The sequence below is a fragment of the Sabethes cyaneus genome, chromosome 3, assembly GCF_943734655.1.
Source record: "Sabethes cyaneus chromosome 3, idSabCyanKW18_F2, whole genome shotgun sequence".
Taxonomy (NCBI): domain Eukaryota; kingdom Metazoa; phylum Arthropoda; class Insecta; order Diptera; family Culicidae; genus Sabethes; species Sabethes cyaneus.
Genome location: NC_071355.1, coordinates 241,725,327 through 241,751,878, shown reverse-complemented (window position 1 = coordinate 241,751,878; position 26,552 = coordinate 241,725,327). Strand labels below are relative to the sequence as shown.

The window sequence follows — 26,552 nt, the reverse complement described above, 5'->3', positions numbered from 1 at the left end:
AATCGTGAAATGAGAAAGATGAAACTTTTTTTCGAATCTGCTATTTACAGGGTAAGTAGGGATAACTGGCAGTGTTTTTAACGTGTTATTTTAATTAAAAATGGGTTAATCACATGTGTGTCTGGATATTTTTCGTTTAGAGTGCTTTTAAAGCACTCAGCATATGGATACAATCAACACAGCTTGCAAGTTTGGTTTGAATTTTCATTCGTTTGAGAATCGTGATAATTATGGACGCAAAAAGGGAACTTGTGCTAAGATATTTACGCGCTTTACACGAGCAGAGCTAAATTTCTTGACAAGAGATGTTTATCTCCTAGTAAAATTTGGCCTGCCAATCCCGGGAAGGTTATCGGTTTCATAAACCATATTACCATATTTTACGCGAATTTCGAAATTTACGCGGTTTTTACCCGATTTTCGAAATTTTTGAGAATGTGCTCAATTAGCTCAATTGGAATATACGCGGCTTTTCGAATTCACGCGGTTTTTTTACACGAATTTCGGAATTTACGGTTTTTTAAGCGATTTTGATTTACGCGGAACGTGTTTTTCGCGTATAAAGCGACTTACGTGTACGTTTATAAATCACGGCAAACTGTAAAATTATTTTCCTTTCTGTTTGATTCCTCACTGAGAAAGTCGCCGCATTTAAATTCATGTAACCTTGCATTCTGTTACTGGTGTCAGTTTCGAATATATTTTAACAGCATATGGATACAATTGATTGAAAGATGAAAGGAAAGATTTTTTTTCTAAAATGGAAACACACGCAAATCACATCAAAAAGTTGTTGTATAAATTTGTCTTCACATGCCTGGGAAGCAAAAGGTGCGCTTACATGTGACTAATTGATTTATTAGGTTTACCAATGCTTGATATTTATGTGTTTTTCAATAGTGCATTTCCAAAAGTTTAGATATTACCTTCATTATATTATGCATATCGTATGAAAATTTCTGATGAATTTACCAGGCTGATTCTAACTTCGGACACTTAAGCTATGCTGCAACTTTGTCCCAAGTAAAATGTTCAAAGGTATCATTATTTCATCGTATTATACAGTTCAGCAGCATGAAAATTTACTTATTTTTTCTGAATAATGTTGAGAATGACGATAAAATCCTGTTTTATATGAAAAAAATACTAATAAAGTACAGTTCGATTGTGATTCAAACTTCGGACACTTTTATAGTCTTCATTCAAACTACGAACATTTCTGTCTCAGACTTCAAACACGCGTATTTTGATAAAAATTAACGTTTATCGTGTAAATTAACTGAGTTTATATATATATTTTTACTGAGCATTTGCCTTTCCTATCCGCCTAGTAGTATGATTTGGCTTTTCACGCGTAAAACCATTTCAATGGAAACTTACATATAGCGAATTCATAAATTAACCTGGCTCAGGTCGATTAGCACTCAGTTTTAATCGAAGTGCTGTCAAAGCGTTCATAAATTAACCGAGATTGCATTTCGGTTAAACTGACAGCATTCAGTTTGAAGCGCAGGTTAAAACTGTCTAGCATTACGGTTTACGGGTCGATCTGTCAAACTGCCCGTATCGTTCATAAATTTCGGGTTTGAGTTAGCACGAACCCAGGTTAATTTATGAATTCGCTAATAGTTAGTTGGCAAGCATTTTGAGACTGCGCGAACGGCATTTAAAGCAGGTTCAATTTGCACAGCTTTATAAGCAGGATAACTCAAGGGTAAGTCGCTTAGAACATTGTTGCAGGCTCAATTTAGGAAACAGTTTACCTCATTGATTACAATTGCGGTACATTCATTTCACTAAAGAATCTGACTAAAGAAAAGACATTGGAGCTCAGTCACTCGCGGTCTCCTGTCATCATTAAACCTGATTTGCTCAACGATGATTGTTGTGCGTGACTCTGTTCAAAGTTGCTAGGAAAAGTTCGAACAATATTTTTTCGAGTTCAACATTTAGGCGATTTTATGAACTGTACGATACAAATTTGATTGCCTGGTGTTTTCGTTAGGCAGCACGGATCGATTTCGTGATGTTACGATGATATTTGTTGCCGTTTGCTTGCAGTCATTATTTTCAGTCGCGTTCATCGACTGATACTCCGCAAGTTTTCGAGCAAAAGATTCAGAAGGTTTCATCGAGATTCATGCGCACTTGGTTTCGACGAACTGAAAATGAGTTACCTGTCACTTCTTTAGTCAGATTCTTTACATTTCACAGTTCATGGCACACTGTGGCCCGCATTTTTGGCATTTAAATTTTGAAATGTTAGAAGTTAGCGGCCCTGCCGATTTTGTTATTGTCTATAAGGTCTAAACGATCAAAACAGTCTGGCTGGGCGCAGGTGAGTTTGACAGGTTTCACACGATCAGCACCTCAGCGGCACAGTAAAGCACAGACTGAACAAAATTTCTATGAATGAGGTGAACGAAATGTTCTCAGCGACTTACCCTTGGGATAACTTATTTTTGTAAGATAAGAACCTGAAAATCAGATATTATTCGTGACTGTCCGAAGTTTGAATCGCTCGTGTAAAATGTGATTCAAATTTCGGTCACTTAAATTTTCCTGATATCCTTAACATAAAGCATTTGTTACTGTATTTCAACTTTGGTTTATATGATACATCATACCTTTCACGTATCTAATAATCCTAACAAGCAAAGAAAATCGCTTTAAAATTAATAAAATAATGAAAATAAAAAAAACAGCGACTATTACGCAAAACGCTAAGAGTACCGTGAACGTACCATATTCTGCGCAGTTAAGACATTTTTGTGATTCTTCCGCTATTCTAAGTGTTCTAGATTTAAATTAACAACGTGGATAGCAGCAACATGTAGTGCTACGGTCTATAATATCTAGTAAAAAATGTGGGAATTATAAGTCGACCAACAATTGAGCATATTTTTCGTTTTGTAAACTTATCCACGGTGCCTAATTCTGCGCACTTTCTTGCCCATGTTCCTAATTCTGCGCATGTTTGCTCCTAATTCTGCGCACCCAAAAAGTGAAAATAAATACTCCTGCCATGCTGTTTATGTCTTTATACGCTGAAAGCACACCAAAAAATCCCGCTTTAGCCATTACCATAATTAGATCCATGATCCGGCCTTCTAGTGCTGTCCGAGTGGCAAAGGAATATTGTTTTCATTTGGATTGCATCATTTTAAATATTTTATTCTCGATAACGTGAAGGGCGATTTGGCTCGGGTTTTCTGCATACTGAACATTACACGTTAATACTAAAAATTGTGTTTTCATAAAGAAACCACTTCCCCACTCTCTGACAGTCCCGTGAGGTTGGACATTAAAAAAATAGAAAACATCCATATTTTAGTGCTTGTAGGTTCGGATCCAGAGGCGCAACACAGGATTTCAATCAATGCAAGTTAAAGGTTCTACTTGAATTTTCATGCCTCTACACCTCAGCCATTTAGGTGAGGTTGCGTATTCTTTCGCGATATGTTCGAAGAATGCATTACTGCGCAGAATTTGGAACATGAATAAAAAATTTGTGCCTAAATCTGCGCATTATTGCATCGCATTGTTCTAAGGAAAGCAGTGAATGCAATCACTCTTTTTGTCTAAAACATGACCAAAACTAATTATTCTTTCTAATTATGCTGGGTAATTTGATCATAGCAAAGAATTTCGATCATAAATTTGTTAATTTTCTAGAAGGACAATCTTAGTGTTGGTGCGAACGACAATGTTTTCTGCCATATAAAATACTTTCAGTTTTACGTTAAATTATTTCGCTCTCAAATATTATAGCCCGTTTGTGAATAATGGCGTAATATTCAACAGACATTTATAAAAAAAATAACGCAATGATAATAGTTATGCACAATTTTCAAAAATACTTATATAAAGAAAAATGCGCATAATTAGGAGCTGCGTAGAATAAGGAGCGGTCACGGTAAGCTAATCATGTAAAAATCTGAGTTTTCCCTTTTCTTCAGCGCCTACTGATTCCCAACAAGGAGTTTTACAGCTTGTCGTTATACCTCCCCGGATTGGGGACACGCTAATGAACACCATGGTGTATAATAAGCGCATGATTTTGTCTTATTAGCAATTTTAATGTGCATTTCATGCTAAAGTGTCCGAAGTGTTTGAAGTCGTCCGAAATTAGAATCGGAACGGTATCTTATCTATAGGTATCGAGGTTTCCATGAGCGACAATGACGGTCGATTTTCTGTATGAAATGTCAAACTCGAATAAATTCCATCTGCATAAAATGACAAAAACAACGATCGCTTTGTTGTTTTTTGCTTTGCTCTTTCCCATATTTTTTCGTAAGTCGTATATCAAAAATGGCCATTAAATTTTAACTTAACAAATTTTATGAAAAATCAAAACACACCTTATTTCTTACATGGAATTTATAGTTATTACAATATTTAAGGATAGTGTACAAGTGTACACACTTTTCTACCAACCATGCAGAACTCAAAAAAGCCCTTTCGTGAAATTTTTATCACTAAATGATTAGAATTTGATAAATAGGAAATAATTTTTGAATGATTTGCGAACATATGGATTATATACATGGTGCGAAACTAAATCCCGTCAGTTTTCTGCAACGAGTTATAATCATTATCTGTTGTGTTTGAGCCTTTAAATGTTGAGGCTGATGTCTCATTCTCGTTCAATAACAATAAATTTTAACCATTACTGTAGGACGCACGGATCAGACTGAACACTCCGTAATATACGTTAGCGCTGCTACTCGGACCCAAAATTGGTCTTTTTGCTCTCTTGCCTCTTGTTATGGATTAATGGATAAATCTTGAGCCTAATCTGGCTCGTTTGGAATATACGCAACAGATTCTATACCATAAAATTTGACTCATATTTTTGGACGATCTAATTTTATTCTTCAAATAACTTAAACTACCTATCTTAAATGTGCAGATGAATCACATTAAACACCTATAGCCCGCAGCTGAGAACCACGAGTCGTGCGCGTTGAAAAATCAATCTCACGACGGAAATCGCGAACTCACCTCCGGTGGCGGAAATTACGTTTAACCTTTGGTTACGCTACACTCCTCTCGATGTCGGAGGCTTTTCCGCGGTGACAAAAGTGTGATCGATAACGACACCTTCGGCTTCAATTGGGGGGGGACACCACCCGCATTAAAGAGAACGTAAATATAGATGTCATTCAGGAGCGACAGCCAGCCTGGAGGACATTTCGTCTTCAATGGTTCATCAAGGTGTTGCTGGAATCAGCAGGGCAATTACCTAATGAGTTTGCGTCAACAATGGCTGTATTGTTTTACACACATGTTTGTCGACTGGCATCCTGCCACCCGTAGTCGGTGGTTGAGCAAACATTCATCAAAGAATAGATGTGACATGAGCGATGACCCGGAACCGTAGCCAATTATGTTTACCGGAACAATTACATACTTTTCGCGGGGTAAGAGATGAATAGACGGACGAAGGGTGGGAAATGTCCTTTGAGAGAGACTGTGTCGCCCCCGCGTCATCGTCGTGGGGTGTGAACTCGATGTCTTCAATGTGTCCTGCCTGCCTTCACTTCACACTTGCCGATGGGGCCTCCCTGCTGATTTGCTCCTGATGGTATGTGCTAAATATTATGTCATTCACTTGATGACACTGACTGCGGATGAATGGTTTGGCTCAACCGAAAGTGTATGTTCCCTCCGGGGACTGACCAGACCGTCCATCCGTAGTGGGGTGTTCCTGCAGAAACTGTTGCTTTCTTCAAGAGTAATTCCATTAGACGAAAATGTTTTCGGTTAAGACGATTACACGATTAGCTTTGAGAAGCTAATTCGGAATCTTTCAACAAACAAGGTAATGGATTACATTTGAAGTGAGCAGAGCTTACATATTCGCAGGAAAAAAATGGAGAGCTCATTTAAAATTGTTGTAGGTATCGATTAAAATAGCTTGACTTTACTTTAATGTTTCTTTAGCACCTACCTTCTACCGATTCTACCGTCAATTGGGCGTATCTTCAACCAGAGAAAACTGCTGAATGCAATTGAACTCGAGCAAAATCAGTACAGTTTTCTTTATAATAGCTTCTCAAACTTACCTTATAATTAGCGCAACCTGTTTTGGTTCATAGCTATATTTGTTTTAAACAACACAAAGCTACACTTTGCTTTATCTCACATTGAACTCTTAAACAATATTCTTGGCGATAGTTTTCCAACGGTTTTTTTAACAAAGTTTCGCACTTCCGAAGATATTAGGCCATATGAATAAAAGAGCTAGAGCAAATGCTCCCATAAGATTTACACGGGAAAAGTAAAGCAAACTGTTTTATTCATACGGCCTATTATCATAAAATAAACAAAACCAATATCATGACTTCAATATTGGTTCACATATTGAGAATAAGTAATTATGTAAACTTTAGACACGAAGCATGTATCTCCACTCCAAAAAATGAAAGGAACTCCCTTACAATGTGTATCATGTAAAATTAAGCGTTTTACAATTTTTAAACACAGGTTGATCTTTTTGCAGACTCCCCTCTATATCAATTTATACGGCACATCAGAGCTTGTCAAACGTTAGAATGTCAGCGTAAAATTAATAGACTAGTCACTAATAGAAATATTAAATGCAATAACCCCTCGCTGTGATTCTACCTTGGACTGGATACAACCCACAGTGGAAACCATCTTTTGATAAATGATGAACTTGATTGAACTCAAAAGCAATTCCTTTCTTTCTGTCTCTTCTTTTTTGCTTCGGGGTTTTCCTTGAAAAATCTGTTCACAGCAGGAAAGCTCAACCGCATCTTCCCTGATGCTAGACGCATCGCCAACCTCTTCGAAGTCTTCCCCAACGACGGTAGTGCTCGCTGTCAGCGGGGGTGACAATCGAACAAACGTCAGCTCGCTACTAGTCAGAAGCAACCACAACAGCAGCAACAGCGGCGATGAAGCACAAGCAAATGATTTTCTCTCCACCTCACTGTCCTCGCCAGCATCGGCAGTCTATCTGCTTCAGCATCACCATAACCACCATCACCATCATCACCATCCGGTCGGTCAGCAACAGCAGCAGCAACAGCAGCAGCAACAGCAGCAACAATTGCAGCAGGACAATGGCCACAATCATCCACTAAGTGGTAGTGATCATCACTCCCAGCAACAACAGCAACATCAGCAGCAGCACCTCCCTCACCATAACAGTAGCATAGCCACCAATGGGAGCACCACCAGCAGCACTAGCAGTAGCAGCAGTAGTAGTAAACGAAGCATACCGTCGCCCCCACCACCCAGTTCCGGAGGAAATGGCACAGCAACGTCACTCACGACGCTGCCCCAGATGAACCCGTTCCATCACAATACACCGTCGGCTTTGCACAATGGTAAATCACACTTAGCTATGACCTTCCCAATTATCGCCGACGGGATAATCAAATTCCACGTTCATCCTTTCCCGTAGACTACTACTCGGAGTATCGTCTGGGCAGTGAATATCGGTTGAATTCCCACCCGCACCATCATCACCACCACCATCATCATCCGCACTCGCATCCTCATCCACGGGACCTGTGGACGGCGGCTGCAGCAGCGGCGGCTGTCACACACGAGGGTATCGGCCTGGACGAAAACTGCGACAGCTATGGCTTGAGGCATGCCGGTAAGTCAGTTCTTTTCCTGTTCTGTGAACATACGGCCTAGAGCTCAGAATCAGGAAACAAATTTAACAATATGAAACAATAGGAGCGCCGTCGGTAGCGAAATTGTAAAATATTTGGATCTTTTTCTACTGCTCCACTGTCAGTCAATGTTTACCATCCAAGCATGCACATTGTCGAAGCAGGCTGCGCGTTGTGATGTGAAAGATACCTCTGCCAGTGCATTGCTGCTGGGATAAAGTAAATATTGTTGTTAAACATTAACGTTTGCCAGCCCAGCTCGATGCCCGGCGGGCGTAATAATGTGAATTTAAGCGTGGAAGCAAGTTCCAGTAAAAATATCCAATGTTTGCCGAAGTGTTCGAGCCATGTTCTCTAGAATCATGATGATGATTGGGAACGCAATTTCATTTCCAATTTATGACCACTTTCTGAGCGATAGGTATAAAATATAATGATAAAGAATAAACATTGTGTATTATACATTCATTTATAATTTCAAAGATAAATATTTCATAGTTTATGGGTTTGATTTTTAACGTAGAACTACGTTTTTGTTTTCTATATATGGTGTGCACTTTAGAAGTACGAGAAATGAACATGTAACAAAAAGTGGTTACGTTTTGTTCAGCAATTTTTCAACGAATTTTGGAGACATTTGCATCAATCGGCTAGAAACATTTCTAACCCTAGCCATTGATATACATTGATACATTTCGATTGAACCTAGACTAAGTCGATGTCCTTAAAGTAAACACTTTTGAGTAAATGTAAAATTACCCCTTCTATTTAATCAATTTTATCACTTGTTTATTAAAGTTAGACCAAATTAATGTCTTGAACGTAGAGAGTTCGTAGAGCAGCCATCCTTCCTCTCAACCAATTACATCGATAATTGTAAGAATATACTTGAAACTGCAGTCTTGTATGAAGACTAGGCAGAAAACGAGGAATATTCATCCATACCAAGTAACATTTCTAAGTTTTATTACGTTTCTACAGTAGTTTTCATGACCAATTTCATAAAACCGCTAATAAAACTATGAGCTCCACAGGAACTTTCTGATGACCGCTATAAAACTGCCTTCTGACCAAGTGGTCTACTCCTCAGAATGTTTTTATAACCTCTATAAGAATCAGGTTATAAGCTCAAGTAGTTGCTTCATGCTTTGCTGAAAGCAGTAAGAAAACCACTGAAGCTTTCGCTGCATGACACCACCATAATTTAATGAAAAGTTTTATAAACTTTATAAACTATAAACTTTATAAACAACTTGGAAATACATCCGTGAGCAGAAAAGTTAAAGTTTTACTATCAGATCATTCTGATCGGCTTGGTTTATAGCGACCATAATAAAATGTCCCATAGAATAATTGATAAGTTTTGAACAATCTTAGTTCGTTTGCAGCATATGCGCATTAAAATTTATCGTCAGATGAATAAAATCAACGCGCCATTGATATTTTGCAATTTTCAAGAACTTGTTGTTTTAACAAAATAAATATATTCAGTTAGTCAATCTCAATTTCTAGCAAAATCATTTTAGTTGTTTCCGACGCAGTGCAGCCAACTAGTTTTATCGTGGGAATACAAGCAACCACAAAAAGTTTGCTCAATTAACAGTTTTATTATGGTTTTTTAGCTAGCTATAAGTGTGTTTTGACTGGTATCCTCTTGGTATTGCGTAATACCACAATAAAACCAGAGGTAATGATTAATACCGCATTGAAACCTTTATAAAATTCAAGTGCCCTTTAAGTAACCTTTATAAAATTCAAGTAAAACAACTGGCTTTAGATGGTCTTTTAACTGGCATAATTTTTGACTGGCATATGTTAGTTTATGAAAGGTGATTTTAGCCGTTTTCGAAGAAATTGACGAATGCGAATCAGTGTTGTAAATGAGAAGAAAACAAGGCAAAAACAGAAGACTGGACAAAAACAGAGGGAGTTCGGAAGAGAAACAAAATATCAGAGGGGTTGTGCACAAGAAACGACCGCGTAGGTGACGTAGGACCACGTAAGTCTCTTTGTAGCGATAGTAGGATCTATCCATGTATGTAATAATACGATTCTTCAAGTCTACAACCTACATACGTAACGTTTATCAAAGTAGTAACATTGTATACGTTCTATCCTCAACCGATTTTGGAGTTATATCCATGAATTGATTGAATCTATTTTATTAAAACGAAACCAATTCAGTAACTAAACCAAACAGTAAATAAATTTTTATAATCTGTTTCCATGTTGAATAATGCTTTTCCTCAGTTAATCGGTAGACGGTACACGACACTTTTCAAAAAGTTGAAAATTTTGCGCAACTTTTCCGCGGCTTACAAAAGATCACTGATAATAAAGCATTAACAAGCTGCAGACGTTTTGGAAGTCGCAGAAAATGTCGCCCGTGACCAGAAAACTTATTTCCGTCATTTTTTGGTCGTCCGTTTCGGCGAAAAATTCAACTTTTTCCTCGTTGCCTGTGTTATTCTAGTATTAAGTAGAAAATATAATAAACTCTTCAATCGTTGTGTGGCCCTTGAAAGGACCGATTGTTTGATTATCATAACTCCAGCTTGGAATAAACTTGCACTAACGCACTTAACGTAATTATCTGTTCGGTAAATTGAAGTACCGATAACCGCTCACCAGTCACGGCTTGTTGCAAAAGACCAGACTGAAAGCTTCAGCAGCTATGCGATTAACGAAGCCATTCGTGTATGGTCCTGAATCACGATGAAATACCACTTCAAGTGGCCAGCTGCAAGTGACGTGGGATGCTTCTGGTCGTTTTTTTGTCGCGTGCAGCTTATTTCCTGCCAATTCCAGAACTTCAGCAGCCAGATATTTCATCACGGCAGCCAAACGAGTGCTCCAGCTCCAGCTCCAACACACTGCACTGCACACACACTGCAAAAGTGCACGAGTCGAGCGTGACGTTCGTTTGCCCTGGCAAACGATGTTGGCAGTAGCTCAGCTAGCGTTTGAGTAATGCTGTTCGCCGGCTTACCACTTGTTATGTACCAGAGCAAGCGACAAGAATCAGTCACACCTATTTTTCATGGTCCTTCATTCTATCATGTACGTTAAATAAAATGGAGCATTTCAATTTCAGTCTGAACAAAAGAGCAAAGTTACCAAGGAGCCATTCGCCTTATGCTGCCAAAGAAAAATTACGCTGCGTATTATTACGGTAGCATTGGTGATGAATAAATTTGTGTTGCTAAAGAAAACAGAGTGAAAAGCCCTAAGTTCTAAGTTTCCTAGGTTTCATCAATTACCGAAAACCGTTCTTTCAAGAACGAACAAATTCTTATATGAAGATGCAAAAAATGTTACTAAAACTATTTCATTTTATTACCCATGGTTTTATGCATTTTGACGCTTGACCGAACTCATTTACTTGGAGCTGGTATATTTATTGGCTGCTTTGGTACCTTACGAGATGGGCAACTCAACCGGCAGCAACAAGCGAACAGAAGCGCGAGAGGTGATCGGTTAAAATTATTTGATAAGAAGCGAACAATTAGAATCAATCGAATTAAATAGAATTAAAATCAGTGAGCGAAAATTCCCCAAATCATCATGAACATTATGTTTCGTCCTTAAAAGAACATTTTGTCGGCGTGATATGTTGGAAATTTAAGCCTTCTTTTCCGTCTTCTTGGGCAACAACAAAACAGTTTGGATGTTCGGAAAAACACTTCTCTGATCAGTGGTGACACCGGACAGCAATTTGTTCAACTCTTCGTTGTTACGGATGCCAGCTGCAAGTGACGATAATTCTGGTAGTTTCGTTGTCGCGAGCAGCATATTTCCTGCCAATTTCAGAACTTCGGCAGCCAGATATTTCATTACGGCAGTGAAACGTGCGCTCCAGCTCCAACACACGCTCAGCATACTTTCCTTTCCTCAACAACCGATGAATACGACCGACCGGGAACTGCAGACGTGCACGACTGCGTCACCGCTCGTATTACCGTTGGTGATTCATCTCAATTTTCAAGCCAATTAGCAATCAACGAGAAAGGGTAGGATTCCATTTAATTCTCTTGTAAGTTTGTTATAGTAGAATTAAATGGAACTTACCAGCAACTTTCTCGGTGCATCCTGAATTGTACCAAGACTTGTTCGATAATAATTGGAAATTATTTCAACCAATCGCAAAGCGACAATTTCTAGTACGACCGAGTTAGTTATTTTCAATTTTTCAATGACGCGCATTGAAAATCAATAGTTTTCTATATTTTCAATATCTTCCAAATCGATTTTCCGATCTATTGGTGTAAATATCTTGGAAATCTATTGAAAATTGACTGAATTATAAGCCGACGCGTGAAAACGCGTTTTTACTTTGATGGCGTCATTTCCAACAGAATGAATTCTGGTAAAACATAAGTTTATTATTTTCAATTTTTCAATAGTTCAGCATCAAGAATCCATACTTTTCTTCATTTGGGCCAATTCTTAGAAGATTTTCCGGTCGATTGGTGTAAGAATATTGAATATCGATTGGAAAACCGCTGAGCTATTAGCACTCAAAACCTATCATTTTTCGTGACGCTCGCATTTTTCGATTTTTTGGAATAACACCCTATCTCAAAACTTGCCGTAAGACGTAGTCCTACGTCAAAAATGAGATAAAAGAAGGAAAAACGAGAGAGGACATAACGACAAACTTGACCGAAAAGTAGAAAAAACGGAACAAAAAAGGAAAAAATGAAATTTTTTTACCCCTGGAAGGAAAAAATACGGGAGCAGAAACGAGAATACAAGACAAACCGAATAAAACAACAAACAGATGGCGACAGAAAAGGAGGAAAAGCAGTACACAATGAGAGGAAGAACGGAAAAGATGAGAACAAAAAATAGAAAAAGACTTAACGGGACAGAAAACAAAAAATGAACTGAAAATTACGAAAAACACGACAGAAAATGAAGAGAAAGAGGACGACAACAACGGGTAGAAAAAAGGAAACCCGAGAGAATAAAGGAGGGAAACGAGTGAAGACTAGTCAGGGAAAAACGATACATAAAAAGAGGGAATACGGGAAAAAAGAGGGAAAACGAGACAAGAAAGGAAAAACGGAAAAATCAAAATGGAAAATAAGAGTAGCAAGAGATAAAAAACCGATAAAAGAAACGAGGGAAACGGGAAAAGAAAGGAAAAAAGTAAAAGGAAAATTATAAAAAATGAGTGAAAAACAAGAGGAAAAACAGAGGTGAAAATAAGAAAAAATGGGACAGGAAACGAAGAAAAACGAAACAAAGAATCAGGAAACAGGTAACAAAAAAAGGAAAGACGAGAGAAAAGTAGAAAAGACGGAAAGAAAAGAAGAAAGGTGCGAACAAAAACCATGAAAACAGTACAGAAAAGAAGATGAAATGCAACTAAAAGTCAGCAAACGGGACTAAAAAAAAAAGAAACAGAAAAGAGGTTAAACGAGTCAGATGGTAAGATGAATTATGTCAATCGTAATTTCAAATAAAGGTCGTGTCTACGTCCAAATTCAAGCCTCGTTTTATGCCCAATGTCCAGTTCAATTACATGTCCGATTTTAAGCCCAATTTCCAATCTAATTCAACTCCAATTTAAACTCTGATATCAAGCCCAAAACAGAAAGCCTGGATGCTAATTCCGTTATCGAAATTTGACCTTCTGTTTTTATACGACAGACTTCGCAACCGGCTGTTAGAATACAGGACAGTGCGGGGTCAGTGCTACGATCCTATTGACTCCCAGCCTTCCCAGCCGAGATTCGAACATACGACGACTGGCTTATTCGACCAGCATCTTACCTCGAGGCCAACTTCTAGCAAAATTTGAGCTCCAATTTCAAGTCTTTTTCAAATGTAATTCCAAGTCTAATCTCAAGTTCAATTTAAATCCAAATTACGTCCAATTTCAACTCCAATTTCAAGTCCCATTTCGAAATAATAACTTCAAATTTTCTTTTAAGCTCGAAATAAAACTTTCAGATTACTCAAAATTTAAGTCGAATTTCAAATCTAATTTAATGCCCTATTACAAATGTTAAGTTCAATTTCAACTGGTCTGGTCTAATACCAACTTTGATTTTAAATCCAATTGCAGCCGAAAGTCCGGAGTTTTCAATCTGGTCGTTCAGTATATTTGTGATCATAGATAATAATAGATTCGACATTCAACGATTAGTCGATTTGCCTGGCCAAAACATTCTACGGAAAGGTCGGATGCCTCAACTTTTGTGTATGTCTGGGCACGCTAGTGTAGACAGTTACTATATTAGACAAAGTCTCTATATTACTGTATCTCTATATCCAGCTTTTTACGAGCCATAATGGCGGACGTGTTCGTAATATTTGAACAGCATTTTTGACATTTCCCTAATACATCGCACGTTTTCTGTCCGCACGTTCCTTTAGTTTTATCGTGAACGCGCGGAAAGAAAACGTGCGATGTATTAAGAAAATGTCAAAAATGCTGTTCAAATATTACGAACACGTCCGCCATTATGGCTCGTAAAAAGCTGGATAGACTATATTAGAAACAGCCTCTGATTAGGATGCACAAACCGCTGCTTCATACGTTCCAGCTGATTTGGTCGACTTGAATGTGTTTGAGATTACTACTGACATGGTAATTACCGCTGCAAAAAAAACTGAAGCGTTCCTTCTCTGCGGGGCCTGATGGCATCACAGCTGTAGTTTTGAATCGCTGTATTGTACCGTTGGCCGTTCCTTTACGCAATATTTTTAACAAATCATTCGAACAGGTTAAATTCCCGAATATTTGAAATGAGTCGTTTATGTTCCCACCCAGTGTATAAAACAGGTGACCGCCGGAACGTTAGACACAATCGCGGAATTACTAATTTATCAGCCGCGTCAAAATTGTTCGAAATAATTGTTAGCAGTATGATGTTGTCTCGTACAAAAAACTACATATCTTCAGCTCAGCCCGGCTTCATACCTGGTCTTTCCGTTTGTACGAATTTAATGGAGTTTACCTCTATCTGCATTTCGCAAATAGAGAATAAGAAGCAAGTGGACGCAATCTACACGGACTTGAAGGCAGCTCTTGATCGGATTGACCATTCAATATTATTGCGTAAACTTTTTCGACTCGGTGCAACCCAACAACTAGTGCAATGGCTCAGCTCGTACTTGCTTGACAGGGTATTGCGCGTGAAGCTTGGCTCATGTATTTCTGCGCAATTTACCAACACGTCAGGCGTTCCGCAAGGTAGTAATATGGGACCACTGATTTTTCCACTGTTTTTCAACGACGTCACATTGCTATTGGACATCGGATGCAGACTTGTGTATGCTGATGACTTGAAACTGTTTCTACCTGTTGGAAAAACTGATGATTGTCGCCGCCTGCAAGAATTACTTGATACATTTGTTAATTGGTGTAAACGAAACTGACTCGCACTAAGTGTGGCAAAATGTGAGGTGATAAGTTTTTACCGCATTAAAAGTCCGATTCTATTCAACTGTTGGTGTGTTACTTGATACTAAGCTAACATTCGACCTACACCATGAATCGATTATTTCGAAGGCAATGCGTCAACTGGGATTCATTTCTAAAATTGGACGAAATTTCAATGATCCGCATTGCCTCAAATCCTTGTATTGTGCTCTGGTTCGACCACTGCTTGAAAACTGTAGTATTGTATGGTGTCCTCAGCAGTTAACATGGAACCTGCGCATCGAACGAGTACAAAGGAAATTCATTCTGCTTGGTCTGCGACATCTACCATGGCGTCATCCAGAGAGCCTTCCACCGTATTCTGATCGCTGCCGGCTACTTGATCTAGACTCGCTAGATTATCGACGAAAAACGCACCTGGCAGTATTCGTGGCCAAAGTCATCAACGGTGAAATCGATTCCCCCAGACTTTTATCTCTATTGGACTTTCGTACTTCACAGCATTGGACTTCTATACGTTCCACCGGCTTACTGCAAACTTCATTCCACCGTACCGTCTTTGGATGTAATGACCCCGTTACTGCATGTGTTAGAACATTTTCGAAAGTGGAAGAGTTGTTTAATTTCGATGAGCCATCGCATAAATTTGTACAAAGGTTAAGAAGCACCAATGTTTTATAGAAATCATTCATGTAGACTCTCAGAGTCAGATGAAGTAATAATAAATAAATAAATAAATAAATAAATGAACTAACAAAATATTTTGGGAGCCTTTAAAAAATAAAGGTTTATATCACTTTAGTAGGTGGATTCACTGTCACTCTAAAGGCCCAGACACAATGCATACGGATTTTATTACTAAACTTTTCGGCATTTTTCACATTTTCCGTTATAGAAAGGTCTACTTCTTACGCTTTCAGTGTTGTTTTGAAACAGCTCAATGTGCAGCTTCCAAAACTTATTCTGAAACTAAGTACAACATAATTACGGTTCACTACATGCTGCCTGTTACAAACTTTGGTGCTTGCTAGAAGACACACTATCTCCTCAAACTGCTACTGACTTAAAGACATTCTTCAGCAAACAGTTCAGTTTACACCAGTCAAAACAGTGCGGACATGATCTTCAAAGAACCATGCTTAACAAGTCTGCACAGCAGGAATTCTTCGGTTAACCTCCTTTTCTCATGCCAAGAACATATACAATATTTCTTTTATCTAAAAAATATGAAGCTTCTCGGTGAACTCGCCGCAGAACTTCTTAACGGATGTTTAATTTTTGCGTAGATTGCTGGCAATTTATTTCCTACCAAATCATACCAACTCCCGTCTTCTGTTCACAGGTAAACCCCTCCGCAACGAGCGTTCGGCATTCTTCGATTTCGCGACAACTCCTTCGACCCACCCAGCAGCGGCAGCCGCCGCCTACTGCTACCGCCTATCTACGCCACCCCAGCTAGTGAAGCGAGAACCAAGCGACGGTAAGTATGAGCAAACCAAAACGGCAAGTCACACTCGCTGGCAAAAAATCCAAATTTTCGCGATTTACCGGATGCTTCCCGTCGGAAAGCGCAAATTGACTTTCGCATTCAAACTACAAAATTCCCACACTCAGTCCGAGTCAGACCAAACCAGATGAATAATCTCGAATCAAAATTGCCGCATAATTTAATTTTACACCCCCTCTGGGAAAAAAAACACGACCGACGATGACATCCTGTGCCAATTTACAGCGCCCCTCGAGGAAGGGATCGCACGAAGGGCAAAATGCCGACGGTGACTTCCGTTGGTTTGCTTTCGGCACAAGGAACCTGCCGAATAGAAGAAATAATGCTCCACTCCACCCACCTGTTTGATTTTCCACTTGACACTCGTGTTCGAAGGGACTTTCTTTGTGTGGGGTTTTTGTGTCGAAATCCTATATTCATACACTCGTCTTGACTGTACCGCAGAAGTCGGCAAAGAATCACCGAAAGTGACAAATTCAATTTCGATTAATGAAAATAAAATTGTCACCCAGTCTTCAAGGGTCGGTAGCTGCTGTGTCACTTTCCCTCGCTCCTTGTCGGTGATGGAAACATGTTTTCCTTCTTTACATCGTAGCGAGGGGTGAGGGACATGATCTTTTTAGTGTGCAAGTCACCCGTAATAGCAAACATTTTGAGTTCTATATTCTTGCACCCCCACCCACGGTGAAAAAAATATGGAAATGCAGTTCCGTGGAAATGACAAACAATGAACAACGACGCTGCTGGCTTGGGCTGCCTGCTGCGGGAATTGGTATTCAAGCTTCGTTTGGAATCAATCGAAGGCTACAAACTGCACAAAAACGATGCTTTTTTCTGAGCTGCCCTAAAGTGAAAACCGCGATCCGTCACGCGCTATCAGCACACACTTTTATTAATCTGATTGGCGGTGGATTAGCGGGTATTGAAAGATAACAATCCACCGCGAAATTGACAATCTCCTATCAGGTGCCCATTGTGTTCCTAGCTTAGGACCGTGAACGGCAGATTTTTTTTTATCAAATTATAATCGCAAATTTTCCTCCGAATGACGTGAAAAGTGGCTGAAATATTTCTCAGTCATTGTGCAGTACAACTAATTGTTCTACCAAAAACGAATCGAGATATTGAAAGCCGTCTGACTTTCTAGACTTGCTAGTTCTAGTTTTCAAATGCAGTCTATGCCAGACCCGTTATCTATTCAAAATTTCAAAAATTATTCTGAAAGTAATTTGTTTATTTTCAGAAAAAACGCAGAATGGGCGGTTGTGAATTTAAATTGTTTATGAACGGACATAACCTGCTAAACCAAATTCCGTTAGGTTGAGCATCATTCCTCACCTAGCAAAATAAACGCAACCCTCCAAAATGGTACATGAACTTGAAGCTATTGTTTTCTCCTTCCATGCTGAAAGGCACCATCAATATCATCAACGATTAGGTATTAATGTTGCAAAGGGTCAGCAAATGTCTTCATTCAGTCATTCACAATCGGCTAGCAATGCTAATAGAATATTCATTAGCATTATCAACCCTCACCTTTTTCGGGGAAAATATCCACCGTCCTTCCCCCTATTAGGTCGTGTTTTTTGACTTCCACTGCTGGTACTTAGCAAAGGGAAAATTCTGCTCTGTTTACATATTTCAGGCTTTAATGCCGAATACTTCCATCATCCACCATTGAACAACAGCAAAATCATTTAAAAATGATGCTTTATTAAAATTTTAGACAACCGAAAATATTTATTTTGAAGCGTATAGCCGGGCCCGAACGGGGGTTTAACCCCTTTCATTAAACCTGAATGCCGCCGCACGTGATGATGACACAAGGATTAGAATTCTAGCGTTCCACTTGGATTACATTACAGTTCTCACCCCCGATTCACAATGGGAGATTACGTTTCTTTTTCAAGGCGAAAATTTTTTTGCGGCTGAACATTGGTGGTAAAGTTGGGAAGTGAATTCTACGGTTTTGGCCAGGGCGTCGCCCCATAGTGCGACTATTTTTTGCGGGACGGGTGAAGCGGGTAAAACAGGAAGAAAGGCAAGGGTGCGCATTCGGGAGTCGACCGTGAAATGAGTAACTAATTGTTCGTACTTAATAATTGATATAAATGAAATGATGCTTTTAATTAACATTTCGTGGTTGTCTGATTGTTTTCCCCCCTAGCTAATGTGGCTGGAAACCGTCAATGCTAATAACTGGCTGTGTAGTGGAGTTTTTATTCCATGCAATTTTGATTTTACATTTCCAGTTAGATACATTAGTATCTGGAGTAAATACAGTATTTATTATGGCATTCTGAATTCGAAAACTACTTCGAAACTTCGTCTTTCGAAAATTCCAAGCACTCGCAGGTCATACCCGTAACGAACAACCGGTCTAATGTGCGTCTAGTATAGTGTACACTGTGTATGGGGGCTTATTGTGCTCGACCGCAATTGCTTGTGAAGCCCATAGTAAGCCCGACTTCCGCTGACAATACGCGAATCTCACGGTGAGCCATTGTAGACAATTTCGTCGACTACCTCGTACTCATCACCGTCGATCATTTCACTACTACCCAAGCTGCGTCGGTCGGCATCGGTTCCGTCGGCCAGCGTATATTTTGTCTTAGATATATTTACCTTGAACCCAATCTTTTCTGTTTCGCGCTTTAATCTGGAGTACTGTTCAGCCACCTCCACAGATGTTCTGCCGATAATATTCATGTCATCAGCAAAGCAGACGAATTGACTAGATTTGTTGAAGATCGTGCCCCGTGTGTTGATATCCACTCGGTTCATAACACGATGTAGCGCTATGTTGAACAGCAGGCATGAGAGACCATCACATTGACGAAGCCCTCTGTGTGATTCGAATGAACTTTAAAATCCACCCGAAATCCGTCCACAACACTGTGTTTGATGAGCTTCCCGGGAAAGCTGTTCTCGTCCATGATTTTCCGTAGCTCTTTCCGATCGATGGTATCGTATGCGGCTTTGAAGTCAACGAACAAATGGTGCGTTGGAACTCTGTATTCACGGACCTTTTGGAGGAACTGCCGCAGTGTAAATATGTGATTCGTTGTAGACCGACCTTCGACGAAGCTGGCTTGATAAGTTCTCACAAATCTGTTCGCAATTGGTGATAGTCGGCGGAAAATGTTTTGGGACAGCACTTTATTGGTGGCATTGAGAACGGTGATCGCTCGATGTCTCTCGCAGTCCAACTCGTCGCCCTTTTTATAGATCGGGCAGATAATCCCATCTTTCCACTCCTCTGGTAGCTGTTCCGCATCTCAAATTCTAACAATTAGCCGGTGCATACAAACGGCCAGCATCGGTACCGAATATTGTTCTCAACGGAAAGTTTAGGGGGCTTCTTAATCATCACTAGGCAGTGGTCCGAGTCAACGGTAACGCTTTGATAGGAACTGACGTCGATAATGTCTGAGATGTGGTCGATCTGTGATTCTGTCTGATTTGGCTTGTGTAAGACCGTACTTGTGTAAGACCGTACTTGTGTAAGAGTCTGTGCTGGAAGAAGATACTACGTACGGCCAAGTTCACAGGAGGCGGCAAAGTCTTAGGCCCATTTCATTGGTCAGCTGATGTGAACTGAACCTTCCAATCACCGGTTTGCGTTTCTCCTCCTGGCCGGTCTGAGCATTAAAATCCCCGATGGCGATCTTGATATCATATATTGCGCAGCGGTCGTATTCACTCTCCAACTGCGCGTAGAATCCATCCTTGTCGTCATCGTTACTTCGGAGGTGAAGGCTGTGCACGTTGAGGATGCTTATGTTGAAGAACCGGCCGTTGATTCTCAACCTGCACATCCGAGGACTGATTAGCTACCACCCAATCAGTCGTTTCCGCATCTCGCCCATCACTATGAAGCTGTACCCAGCTCGTGTGTGTTGCCGCAGCGCTGGCAGATGATATATCCATCTCTCTCTGAACGTACGTACCATTAAGCCTTTCCAGCACACCTTCTGCAGCGCTTCGAAGTCGGACTTCCGGCTCTTCAATACGTCGGAGAGCACTTGAATGCTCCTTTGGCCGTTGAGAGATCGGCAGTCCCACATCCGGAGTTTCCAATTCATAGTCCTTATTCGTCGCATGAGTCTATATCGATTGTTCCAGTCCGAATTTCCTTGTTAGTTCGATTCCTCCAGTGCATTAGTGTTTCTCATAGTGGCTCTTAAAGCCTGCAACAGGCCCGTGGTGACGCCGGAAGACCATCGAAGCCTACAGGTGCGCAAGGCACCGACGGTACGCATTATTCAGCAATTTACCAGCCGAAAATGGCACGAAGTCGGACATAAAATTGCACTCGAAACTGGATCAATTGACTCCGATGATATCGACGCTGGCCGCAAAACCAAGGAGCTTGTGAGAGGAGAAACAATGATCTCTAGAGCCGCCTCAACGTTAAAATCCTCGAGTAAAGCCGGCCCAGATGGTATCGCGTCTATGTTTTTGAAGAAGCACATCGCTGACCTACTTATCCCCCTTCGGCTGGTGGTCAGCCTGTCCGTCTCAAGCGGGGTATTTCCGACCGTATGGAAAACTGCCCATATTATGTTTCCTGTTCATAAATAAAAAAGAGGATCGGAAAGAAATTAATAGCTACCGTGGAATCCCATCATTGTGTGCCGCTTCGAAGTTATTCGAGCTTGTAATCATGACTCCGCTGCTGTCCCACTGCAAACAAACATGCAGCCTAAGTGATAATCAACATGGATTCATCGCAGGTAGATCAACCACTACAAATCTCCTATGTTTCACATCATATATTGCGGAAAGCTTAGCGGATCGTGCTCAAACGGCCGTCATCTATACTGTTTATCTGTGGCTTTCGACAAAGTCAATTATGCTATTGCAATTGCCAAATTGGAAAGACTCGCGTTTTCGGCCTCGTCTGGAATCCCATAAGGCAGTCATTTGGGACCGTTAATCTTCCTGCTGTACTTCAATGATGTCAGCCACGTTCTTAAAGGCCCTCGTTTATCATACAACGATGATCTGAAGATTTACTTGAGAATTCACGCCAAGGTCGATGCAATCCCTCTTCAACGAGAGCTTGACACCTTTATGGATTGGTGAACGTGAACTGTATGATCATAAATCCTGAAAAATGCTCCATTATTTCTTTCGCCCGAATCCGTCAACCTGTGATTTTCAACTACAAGTTCGATGGTCCTGAAACCCAGCGTGTCGTCCAAGTGAAGGATCTCGACGTTATCTTGGACAGTCAGTTATCGTTTAGACGACACATTTCCTACATTGTGGACAAAGCATCCAGAAATCTAGGATCATCATCTTCCGCATCGCTAGAGGCTTCACCAACATGTATTGTCTCAAGGCATTATACTGCACGCTCAGCCGTTCGTTTTAACACGGTTTTCGTATTACCAAAACGGAATGGCCAGGATTGAGTCGCTCCAACGCCGCTTCAAGTTTTGCGCTCCGTCATCTATCTTGGCGAGATCCGTTCGGATTGCCGAGCTACGAGAGACGATGCCGATTAATCCATTTGGAGATACTTCAGGTACGAAAGAACGTCGCAAGAGCCTTATTTGCTGCTAATATGTTGCAGGGGAATATCGACTGTCCTGCTATTTTGGAAATGATCGATCTACACGTACGTTCCAGGGTACTGCGAAATGACGCAATGTAGCGAATACGAATACCATTTCAACGCACCAACTGCGGACAAAACAGTTCTATGACCGGAGTACAGCACGTAAAACTAGCCGCCGAAGTTTGTCTGTGTTTTTCTCTAACAATGATGTTTAAGAAAATTTTGTATTTTTTTACTGTGTGCGGCTGAGGTTTCACTCAGCATTCTAATAGTTTTGATCCATCCAGCGTCGCATGAATTAGCGTGACTAGTTTTGCCGCAAAACCATGTTCTTGTATTATCTGCTACAGCTCATACGCCGTCCTGCAAGTTGTACTCCCGGAACTTGTTTAGTAACTGAGGCAGGGTAGACTATTGGTGTCCCTCACAAAATTCGTCAAGCAAGAAGGACTCCGCTAACGGTCTCAGTATACAGAACAGGACACGAGAGTGCTCTTTATAGGCAGAATTAAGCAATGGAATGCCTCGATAGTTTTTATACTCGAGACGATTTAAAACTCCTCCGGCATTTATTATTTCGTACAGCCGCTCGCTCCCCGCTTTTAGAAGTTCAGCCGAGATACCGTGCTTCCTTCCCAGCAGCCTTACCGTTTTCCAGCTGACTGATTCCCTTCTTAACCTCGTCCTACTCTAGTCTCTCTATACCATTCTCTGTTCTGACGAGTAGCCTCATTGAGCATGCGACTCCTGGCCTGGCTCTTCTAATTTGTTACTCCCTGGCATTCAGCTTCAAACCAACTGTTACGCTGTCTTCCACGCGTCATGCCTATCACCTTTCTTGCAGTTGGTTGTTTCAATGGCACTATGGAGCTTTCCTTTTAAACCAAACTTTCTGGCAAATTTCGCTGCAAAGCCATTTGTCTTCAACCGCTAAATTTTGAAACGTAGTATCCTCTCAGTGCGAGCCTTCGCCGCGATCTACAGCTCTGCACAAATCTTACACACGACGAATTGTAATTTGATCCCCGAAAAGAATGTACATCGATGACATCCAAAAAGTTTTTTTTTTTTTTGAAACGATGATTTTACAATTGATGAAGGGACGGTAAGGGAAAGTAATGAAGAAGGATTTTTTCGGGAATGAAGGGGAAGGGTGGAAAGGAAGGGGGGGGGTAATAGGTAGCTATGGTTAACAAGTTGTCGTTGTGACTCCAATCTTTTGTCCAATGCTGGAAGGTGCATGGGTCGAACCAAGCTGTAATCAGAGATTATAACCGGATTTGAACCCTATAATAGCTACCTATTACCACCCCCCCTTCCTTTCCACCCTTCCCCTTCATTCCCGAAAAAATCCTTCTTCATTACTTTCCCTTACCGTCCCTTCATCAATTGTAGAATCATCGTTTCAAAAAAAAAAAATATTAATATATGCCTGACCGCATTTCAAGGTCATGACTAAGTAGGTCACGAGTTTGGTCAATCCAAAAAGTGTCGACCGTCAATCGAGACATGATCGATCTGAGAACTAGATTGTCCATTAGGATGCCTCCTGGTCTGTTTCAAAATATTCTAACATGAAAAGTTACTGTAGGTGCTACAAATGGTCATTCCTTTGCCCACGGCAAAATTTATGAGCCTTCGACCATTATCATTGGTCGACAGATGAAGGCTGTCTTCCAAGGACAGGGCGGAAGAATTCCTTCTACCCGATCTGCGCATTTACGTTTCCGATCATTATTTTCACGTCATGTTTTGGTCGCTCTCCATAGGTCCTGTCATAAAGCTCGCCCTTGGCATCATCGAATTTATTATTCGTTGGAGCTCAGACGTTGATTAAGTTGTAGTTTAAGAATTTGCCTTCAATGCTCAAAACACATAAATATACGGTCATCTACGGGGCTCCACCGGTTAAATGATATATCTTGGTTGATCGACATGGCCCCGAAAGAACTGAAGAACATGCCGTCATCCATCTCTTCATCGACCATGCCTAAGGTTCCGGCCTATTGCCGTAAGTCCGTCCGGCAGGAGGTCGAAACATTTCTGTAGAAGGCTTAATAAACGTTGGATTTAAGGAAAATTTATTCCGTCAAATTATCTTTTGTAGTTTTTCTTATCGCCATCCGAAATTAGTCCATTTCTTTAATGCATACGTTAAAATGTGTTTTGATATTTTTTTTTCATGATGCCGTCGGCTCACAACACGCAGAAATCACGCGTCTGAGTTTGCTCAACAAGTCAGGAAAAGTAAAACCTGGAAAGTCATTTTCATATTGTAGAATCATCGAAAAACTTCAGCAAAAATATTTGAGCATTGGGGATTGGGAATTTTTGAAAAGAAAAACTGGTTTGTTTTCATCATATCTCTCATAAAAAAATTTTTTAGGGAAATTGTTCTCAAATTACTTTTTTCCCCAATTCCTGAGAAAAGCTGTTTTATGTTTAGGTAGGTAATCGCCTAATAAGTCTTAACGTTTTGTTTGTTAAGTCGAGCATTTTTTATGGCTTGAAATTTGTTTTAAATTTGTTTTAGACATACATCAACTTACTTATTCAACTTTCTTAAAATTCGTTCAATTTGGCTGACAAAAAGACAGGTAGATCTTTTCCAAACAGTAAGGATTGTACTTCTCACAGGTGGTTGTTCAACCTCTCGGAATCCAACGGGGACAAAACACAATTGATTAAATTTTCATACGCATTGTTTTGCCTCGTTTGCAACGTAAACTCCCATCGGGATTTTGCACTTTTCCCACCCCCGACTACACCTACATTAGCCGGCACAAGGTTCGTTCAAGTTTCCACGGTGAAGCTGATGATCTGCTAAATGCTCCACCCTCTCTATCATGGTTTGCTTCGATGGCACGCAAAATCCGATTACAACGCAAAACACATCAGCGAGCAGGGGAAGTATTAGACGCTGCAAACAAACACGGCACTGAGATTTTCCTGTGGCGTTGGCTTGCCGAGTCCCAAATAATACGCCTCGAAATTAGCGAGATTAATTATGCAAAATGAGCGCATACTTTCGGGGATGTTCGTAACTCATGCAAAATTTACGTCTGCTCTTTTCCCTTCGCAGTAGCGGCCTGGCATACCTACTCGGAGCGAATGTTCACCGATCCATTATACACCTCGCTGAAGCTGCAAAGCCAGCAACAATCGGCCGGTTCCTCGCCGCAACTTAGCCAACATTCCATCTTTCCGGATTCCACCTCGCACTTGACGTCGGCATTGGACCACTCGCACAGCATTGCCGCCCATCAGCAAGACGCAGCCGAGTCCTTTCTGCATCATCAAACGGGCTACGCTAGCTATCGGCAACCGTCGGATGTTGTGACCTCCTCGGAGCCTGATTACTGTAACCCCGGAACGGGTGGCGCATCAACACTCACCACAATCTCTACCACCAACCCATCTCCATTAAATTCGCTTTCTGTTCCAAGTGGGCCTCTCCATCAGCGCCGCGGTTCTCTTCAACTATGGCAATTCTTGGTAGCCCTGCTAGATGAACCGGCATCCAGTGCTGGTTGCATCGCGTGGACCGGCCGTGGCATGGAGTTCAAACTTGTTGAACCGGAGGAGGTGGCCCGACGCTGGGGAATCCAGAAAAATCGACCCGCCATGAACTACGACAAACTGTCCCGCAGTCTTCGGTACTACTACGAGAAAGGAATCATGCAAAAGGTGGCCGGTGAACGGTATGTTTACAAGTTCGTCTGCGATCCGGAGGCTCTATTCAACATGGCCTATGGAGCAACAACCACTGTAAGCGGTACTACGACCGGAACTAGCTGCAGTTCAGCACTGGGGGATGGGACACTTCATTCCCATCACCATCAACATCACCACCATCAGCAGCAACAACAACAACCACACCAGCAGCAGCAACAACAAGGAAGTTCCTCACCTCCCACCTGCCACGGAGGACAAGCCAGCATGCCCGATGGGGTATCGGATGACACGGAACGAAGCTCATACTTCAACACCGGCTCATCCGCGTACACTCATGGAAATTAGAGCAGTGGTAAAATTCCTCTTTGGCATCGCTCACTCAACGGCCAAGACGAGTGCGCTTTCCGTTGTATAACTAGAATTGTAATAATGGCAAGAAAAAAAATGCCGAAGGTTACCGAACTCGCCGCCCGGGCAGAGCTGTTCCGGAGGGGCTTAAAAATTAAAGCAATAAACTATGGATTATGTGTATACCTAGTTGATGATGTTCACAATCGCACGATGTGTTTTAATGTTGTATCCGAAATGTACGCTACTTTAGACAGTTTGGCTCAATTCTGCTTTCCGATGAAACTTTTTCTGATCAGAAATTCGTTCAGAATCAAACCGCAACGCATGTCGATCAAAATTCAAAGTACGACGTGAAAAATTGGAACAAAAACAATTGCGTGTGTTTCAGTTATTTATTATTTAATT

At 40.8% G+C, this 26,552-nt stretch overlaps 1 protein-coding gene across 1 annotated transcript in view; it reads left to right on the top strand.

Moving 5' to 3' along the window:
- Positions 1–26,141, top strand: part of LOC128743645 (ETV5-related protein Ets96B-like) — a 36,453-nt gene extending 10,312 nt beyond the window's left edge. The window contains exons 2-5 of the mRNA XM_053840263.1: positions 6,767–7,361; positions 7,439–7,636; positions 16,391–16,528; positions 25,204–26,141. Coding sequence (XP_053696238.1) covers positions 6,767–7,361; positions 7,439–7,636; positions 16,391–16,528; positions 25,204–26,141 — 1,869 coding nt within the window. The remainder of the gene's footprint in view (positions 1–6,766; positions 7,362–7,438; positions 7,637–16,390; positions 16,529–25,203) is intronic.
- The last annotated feature ends 411 nt before the right edge of the window (positions 26,142–26,552 follow it).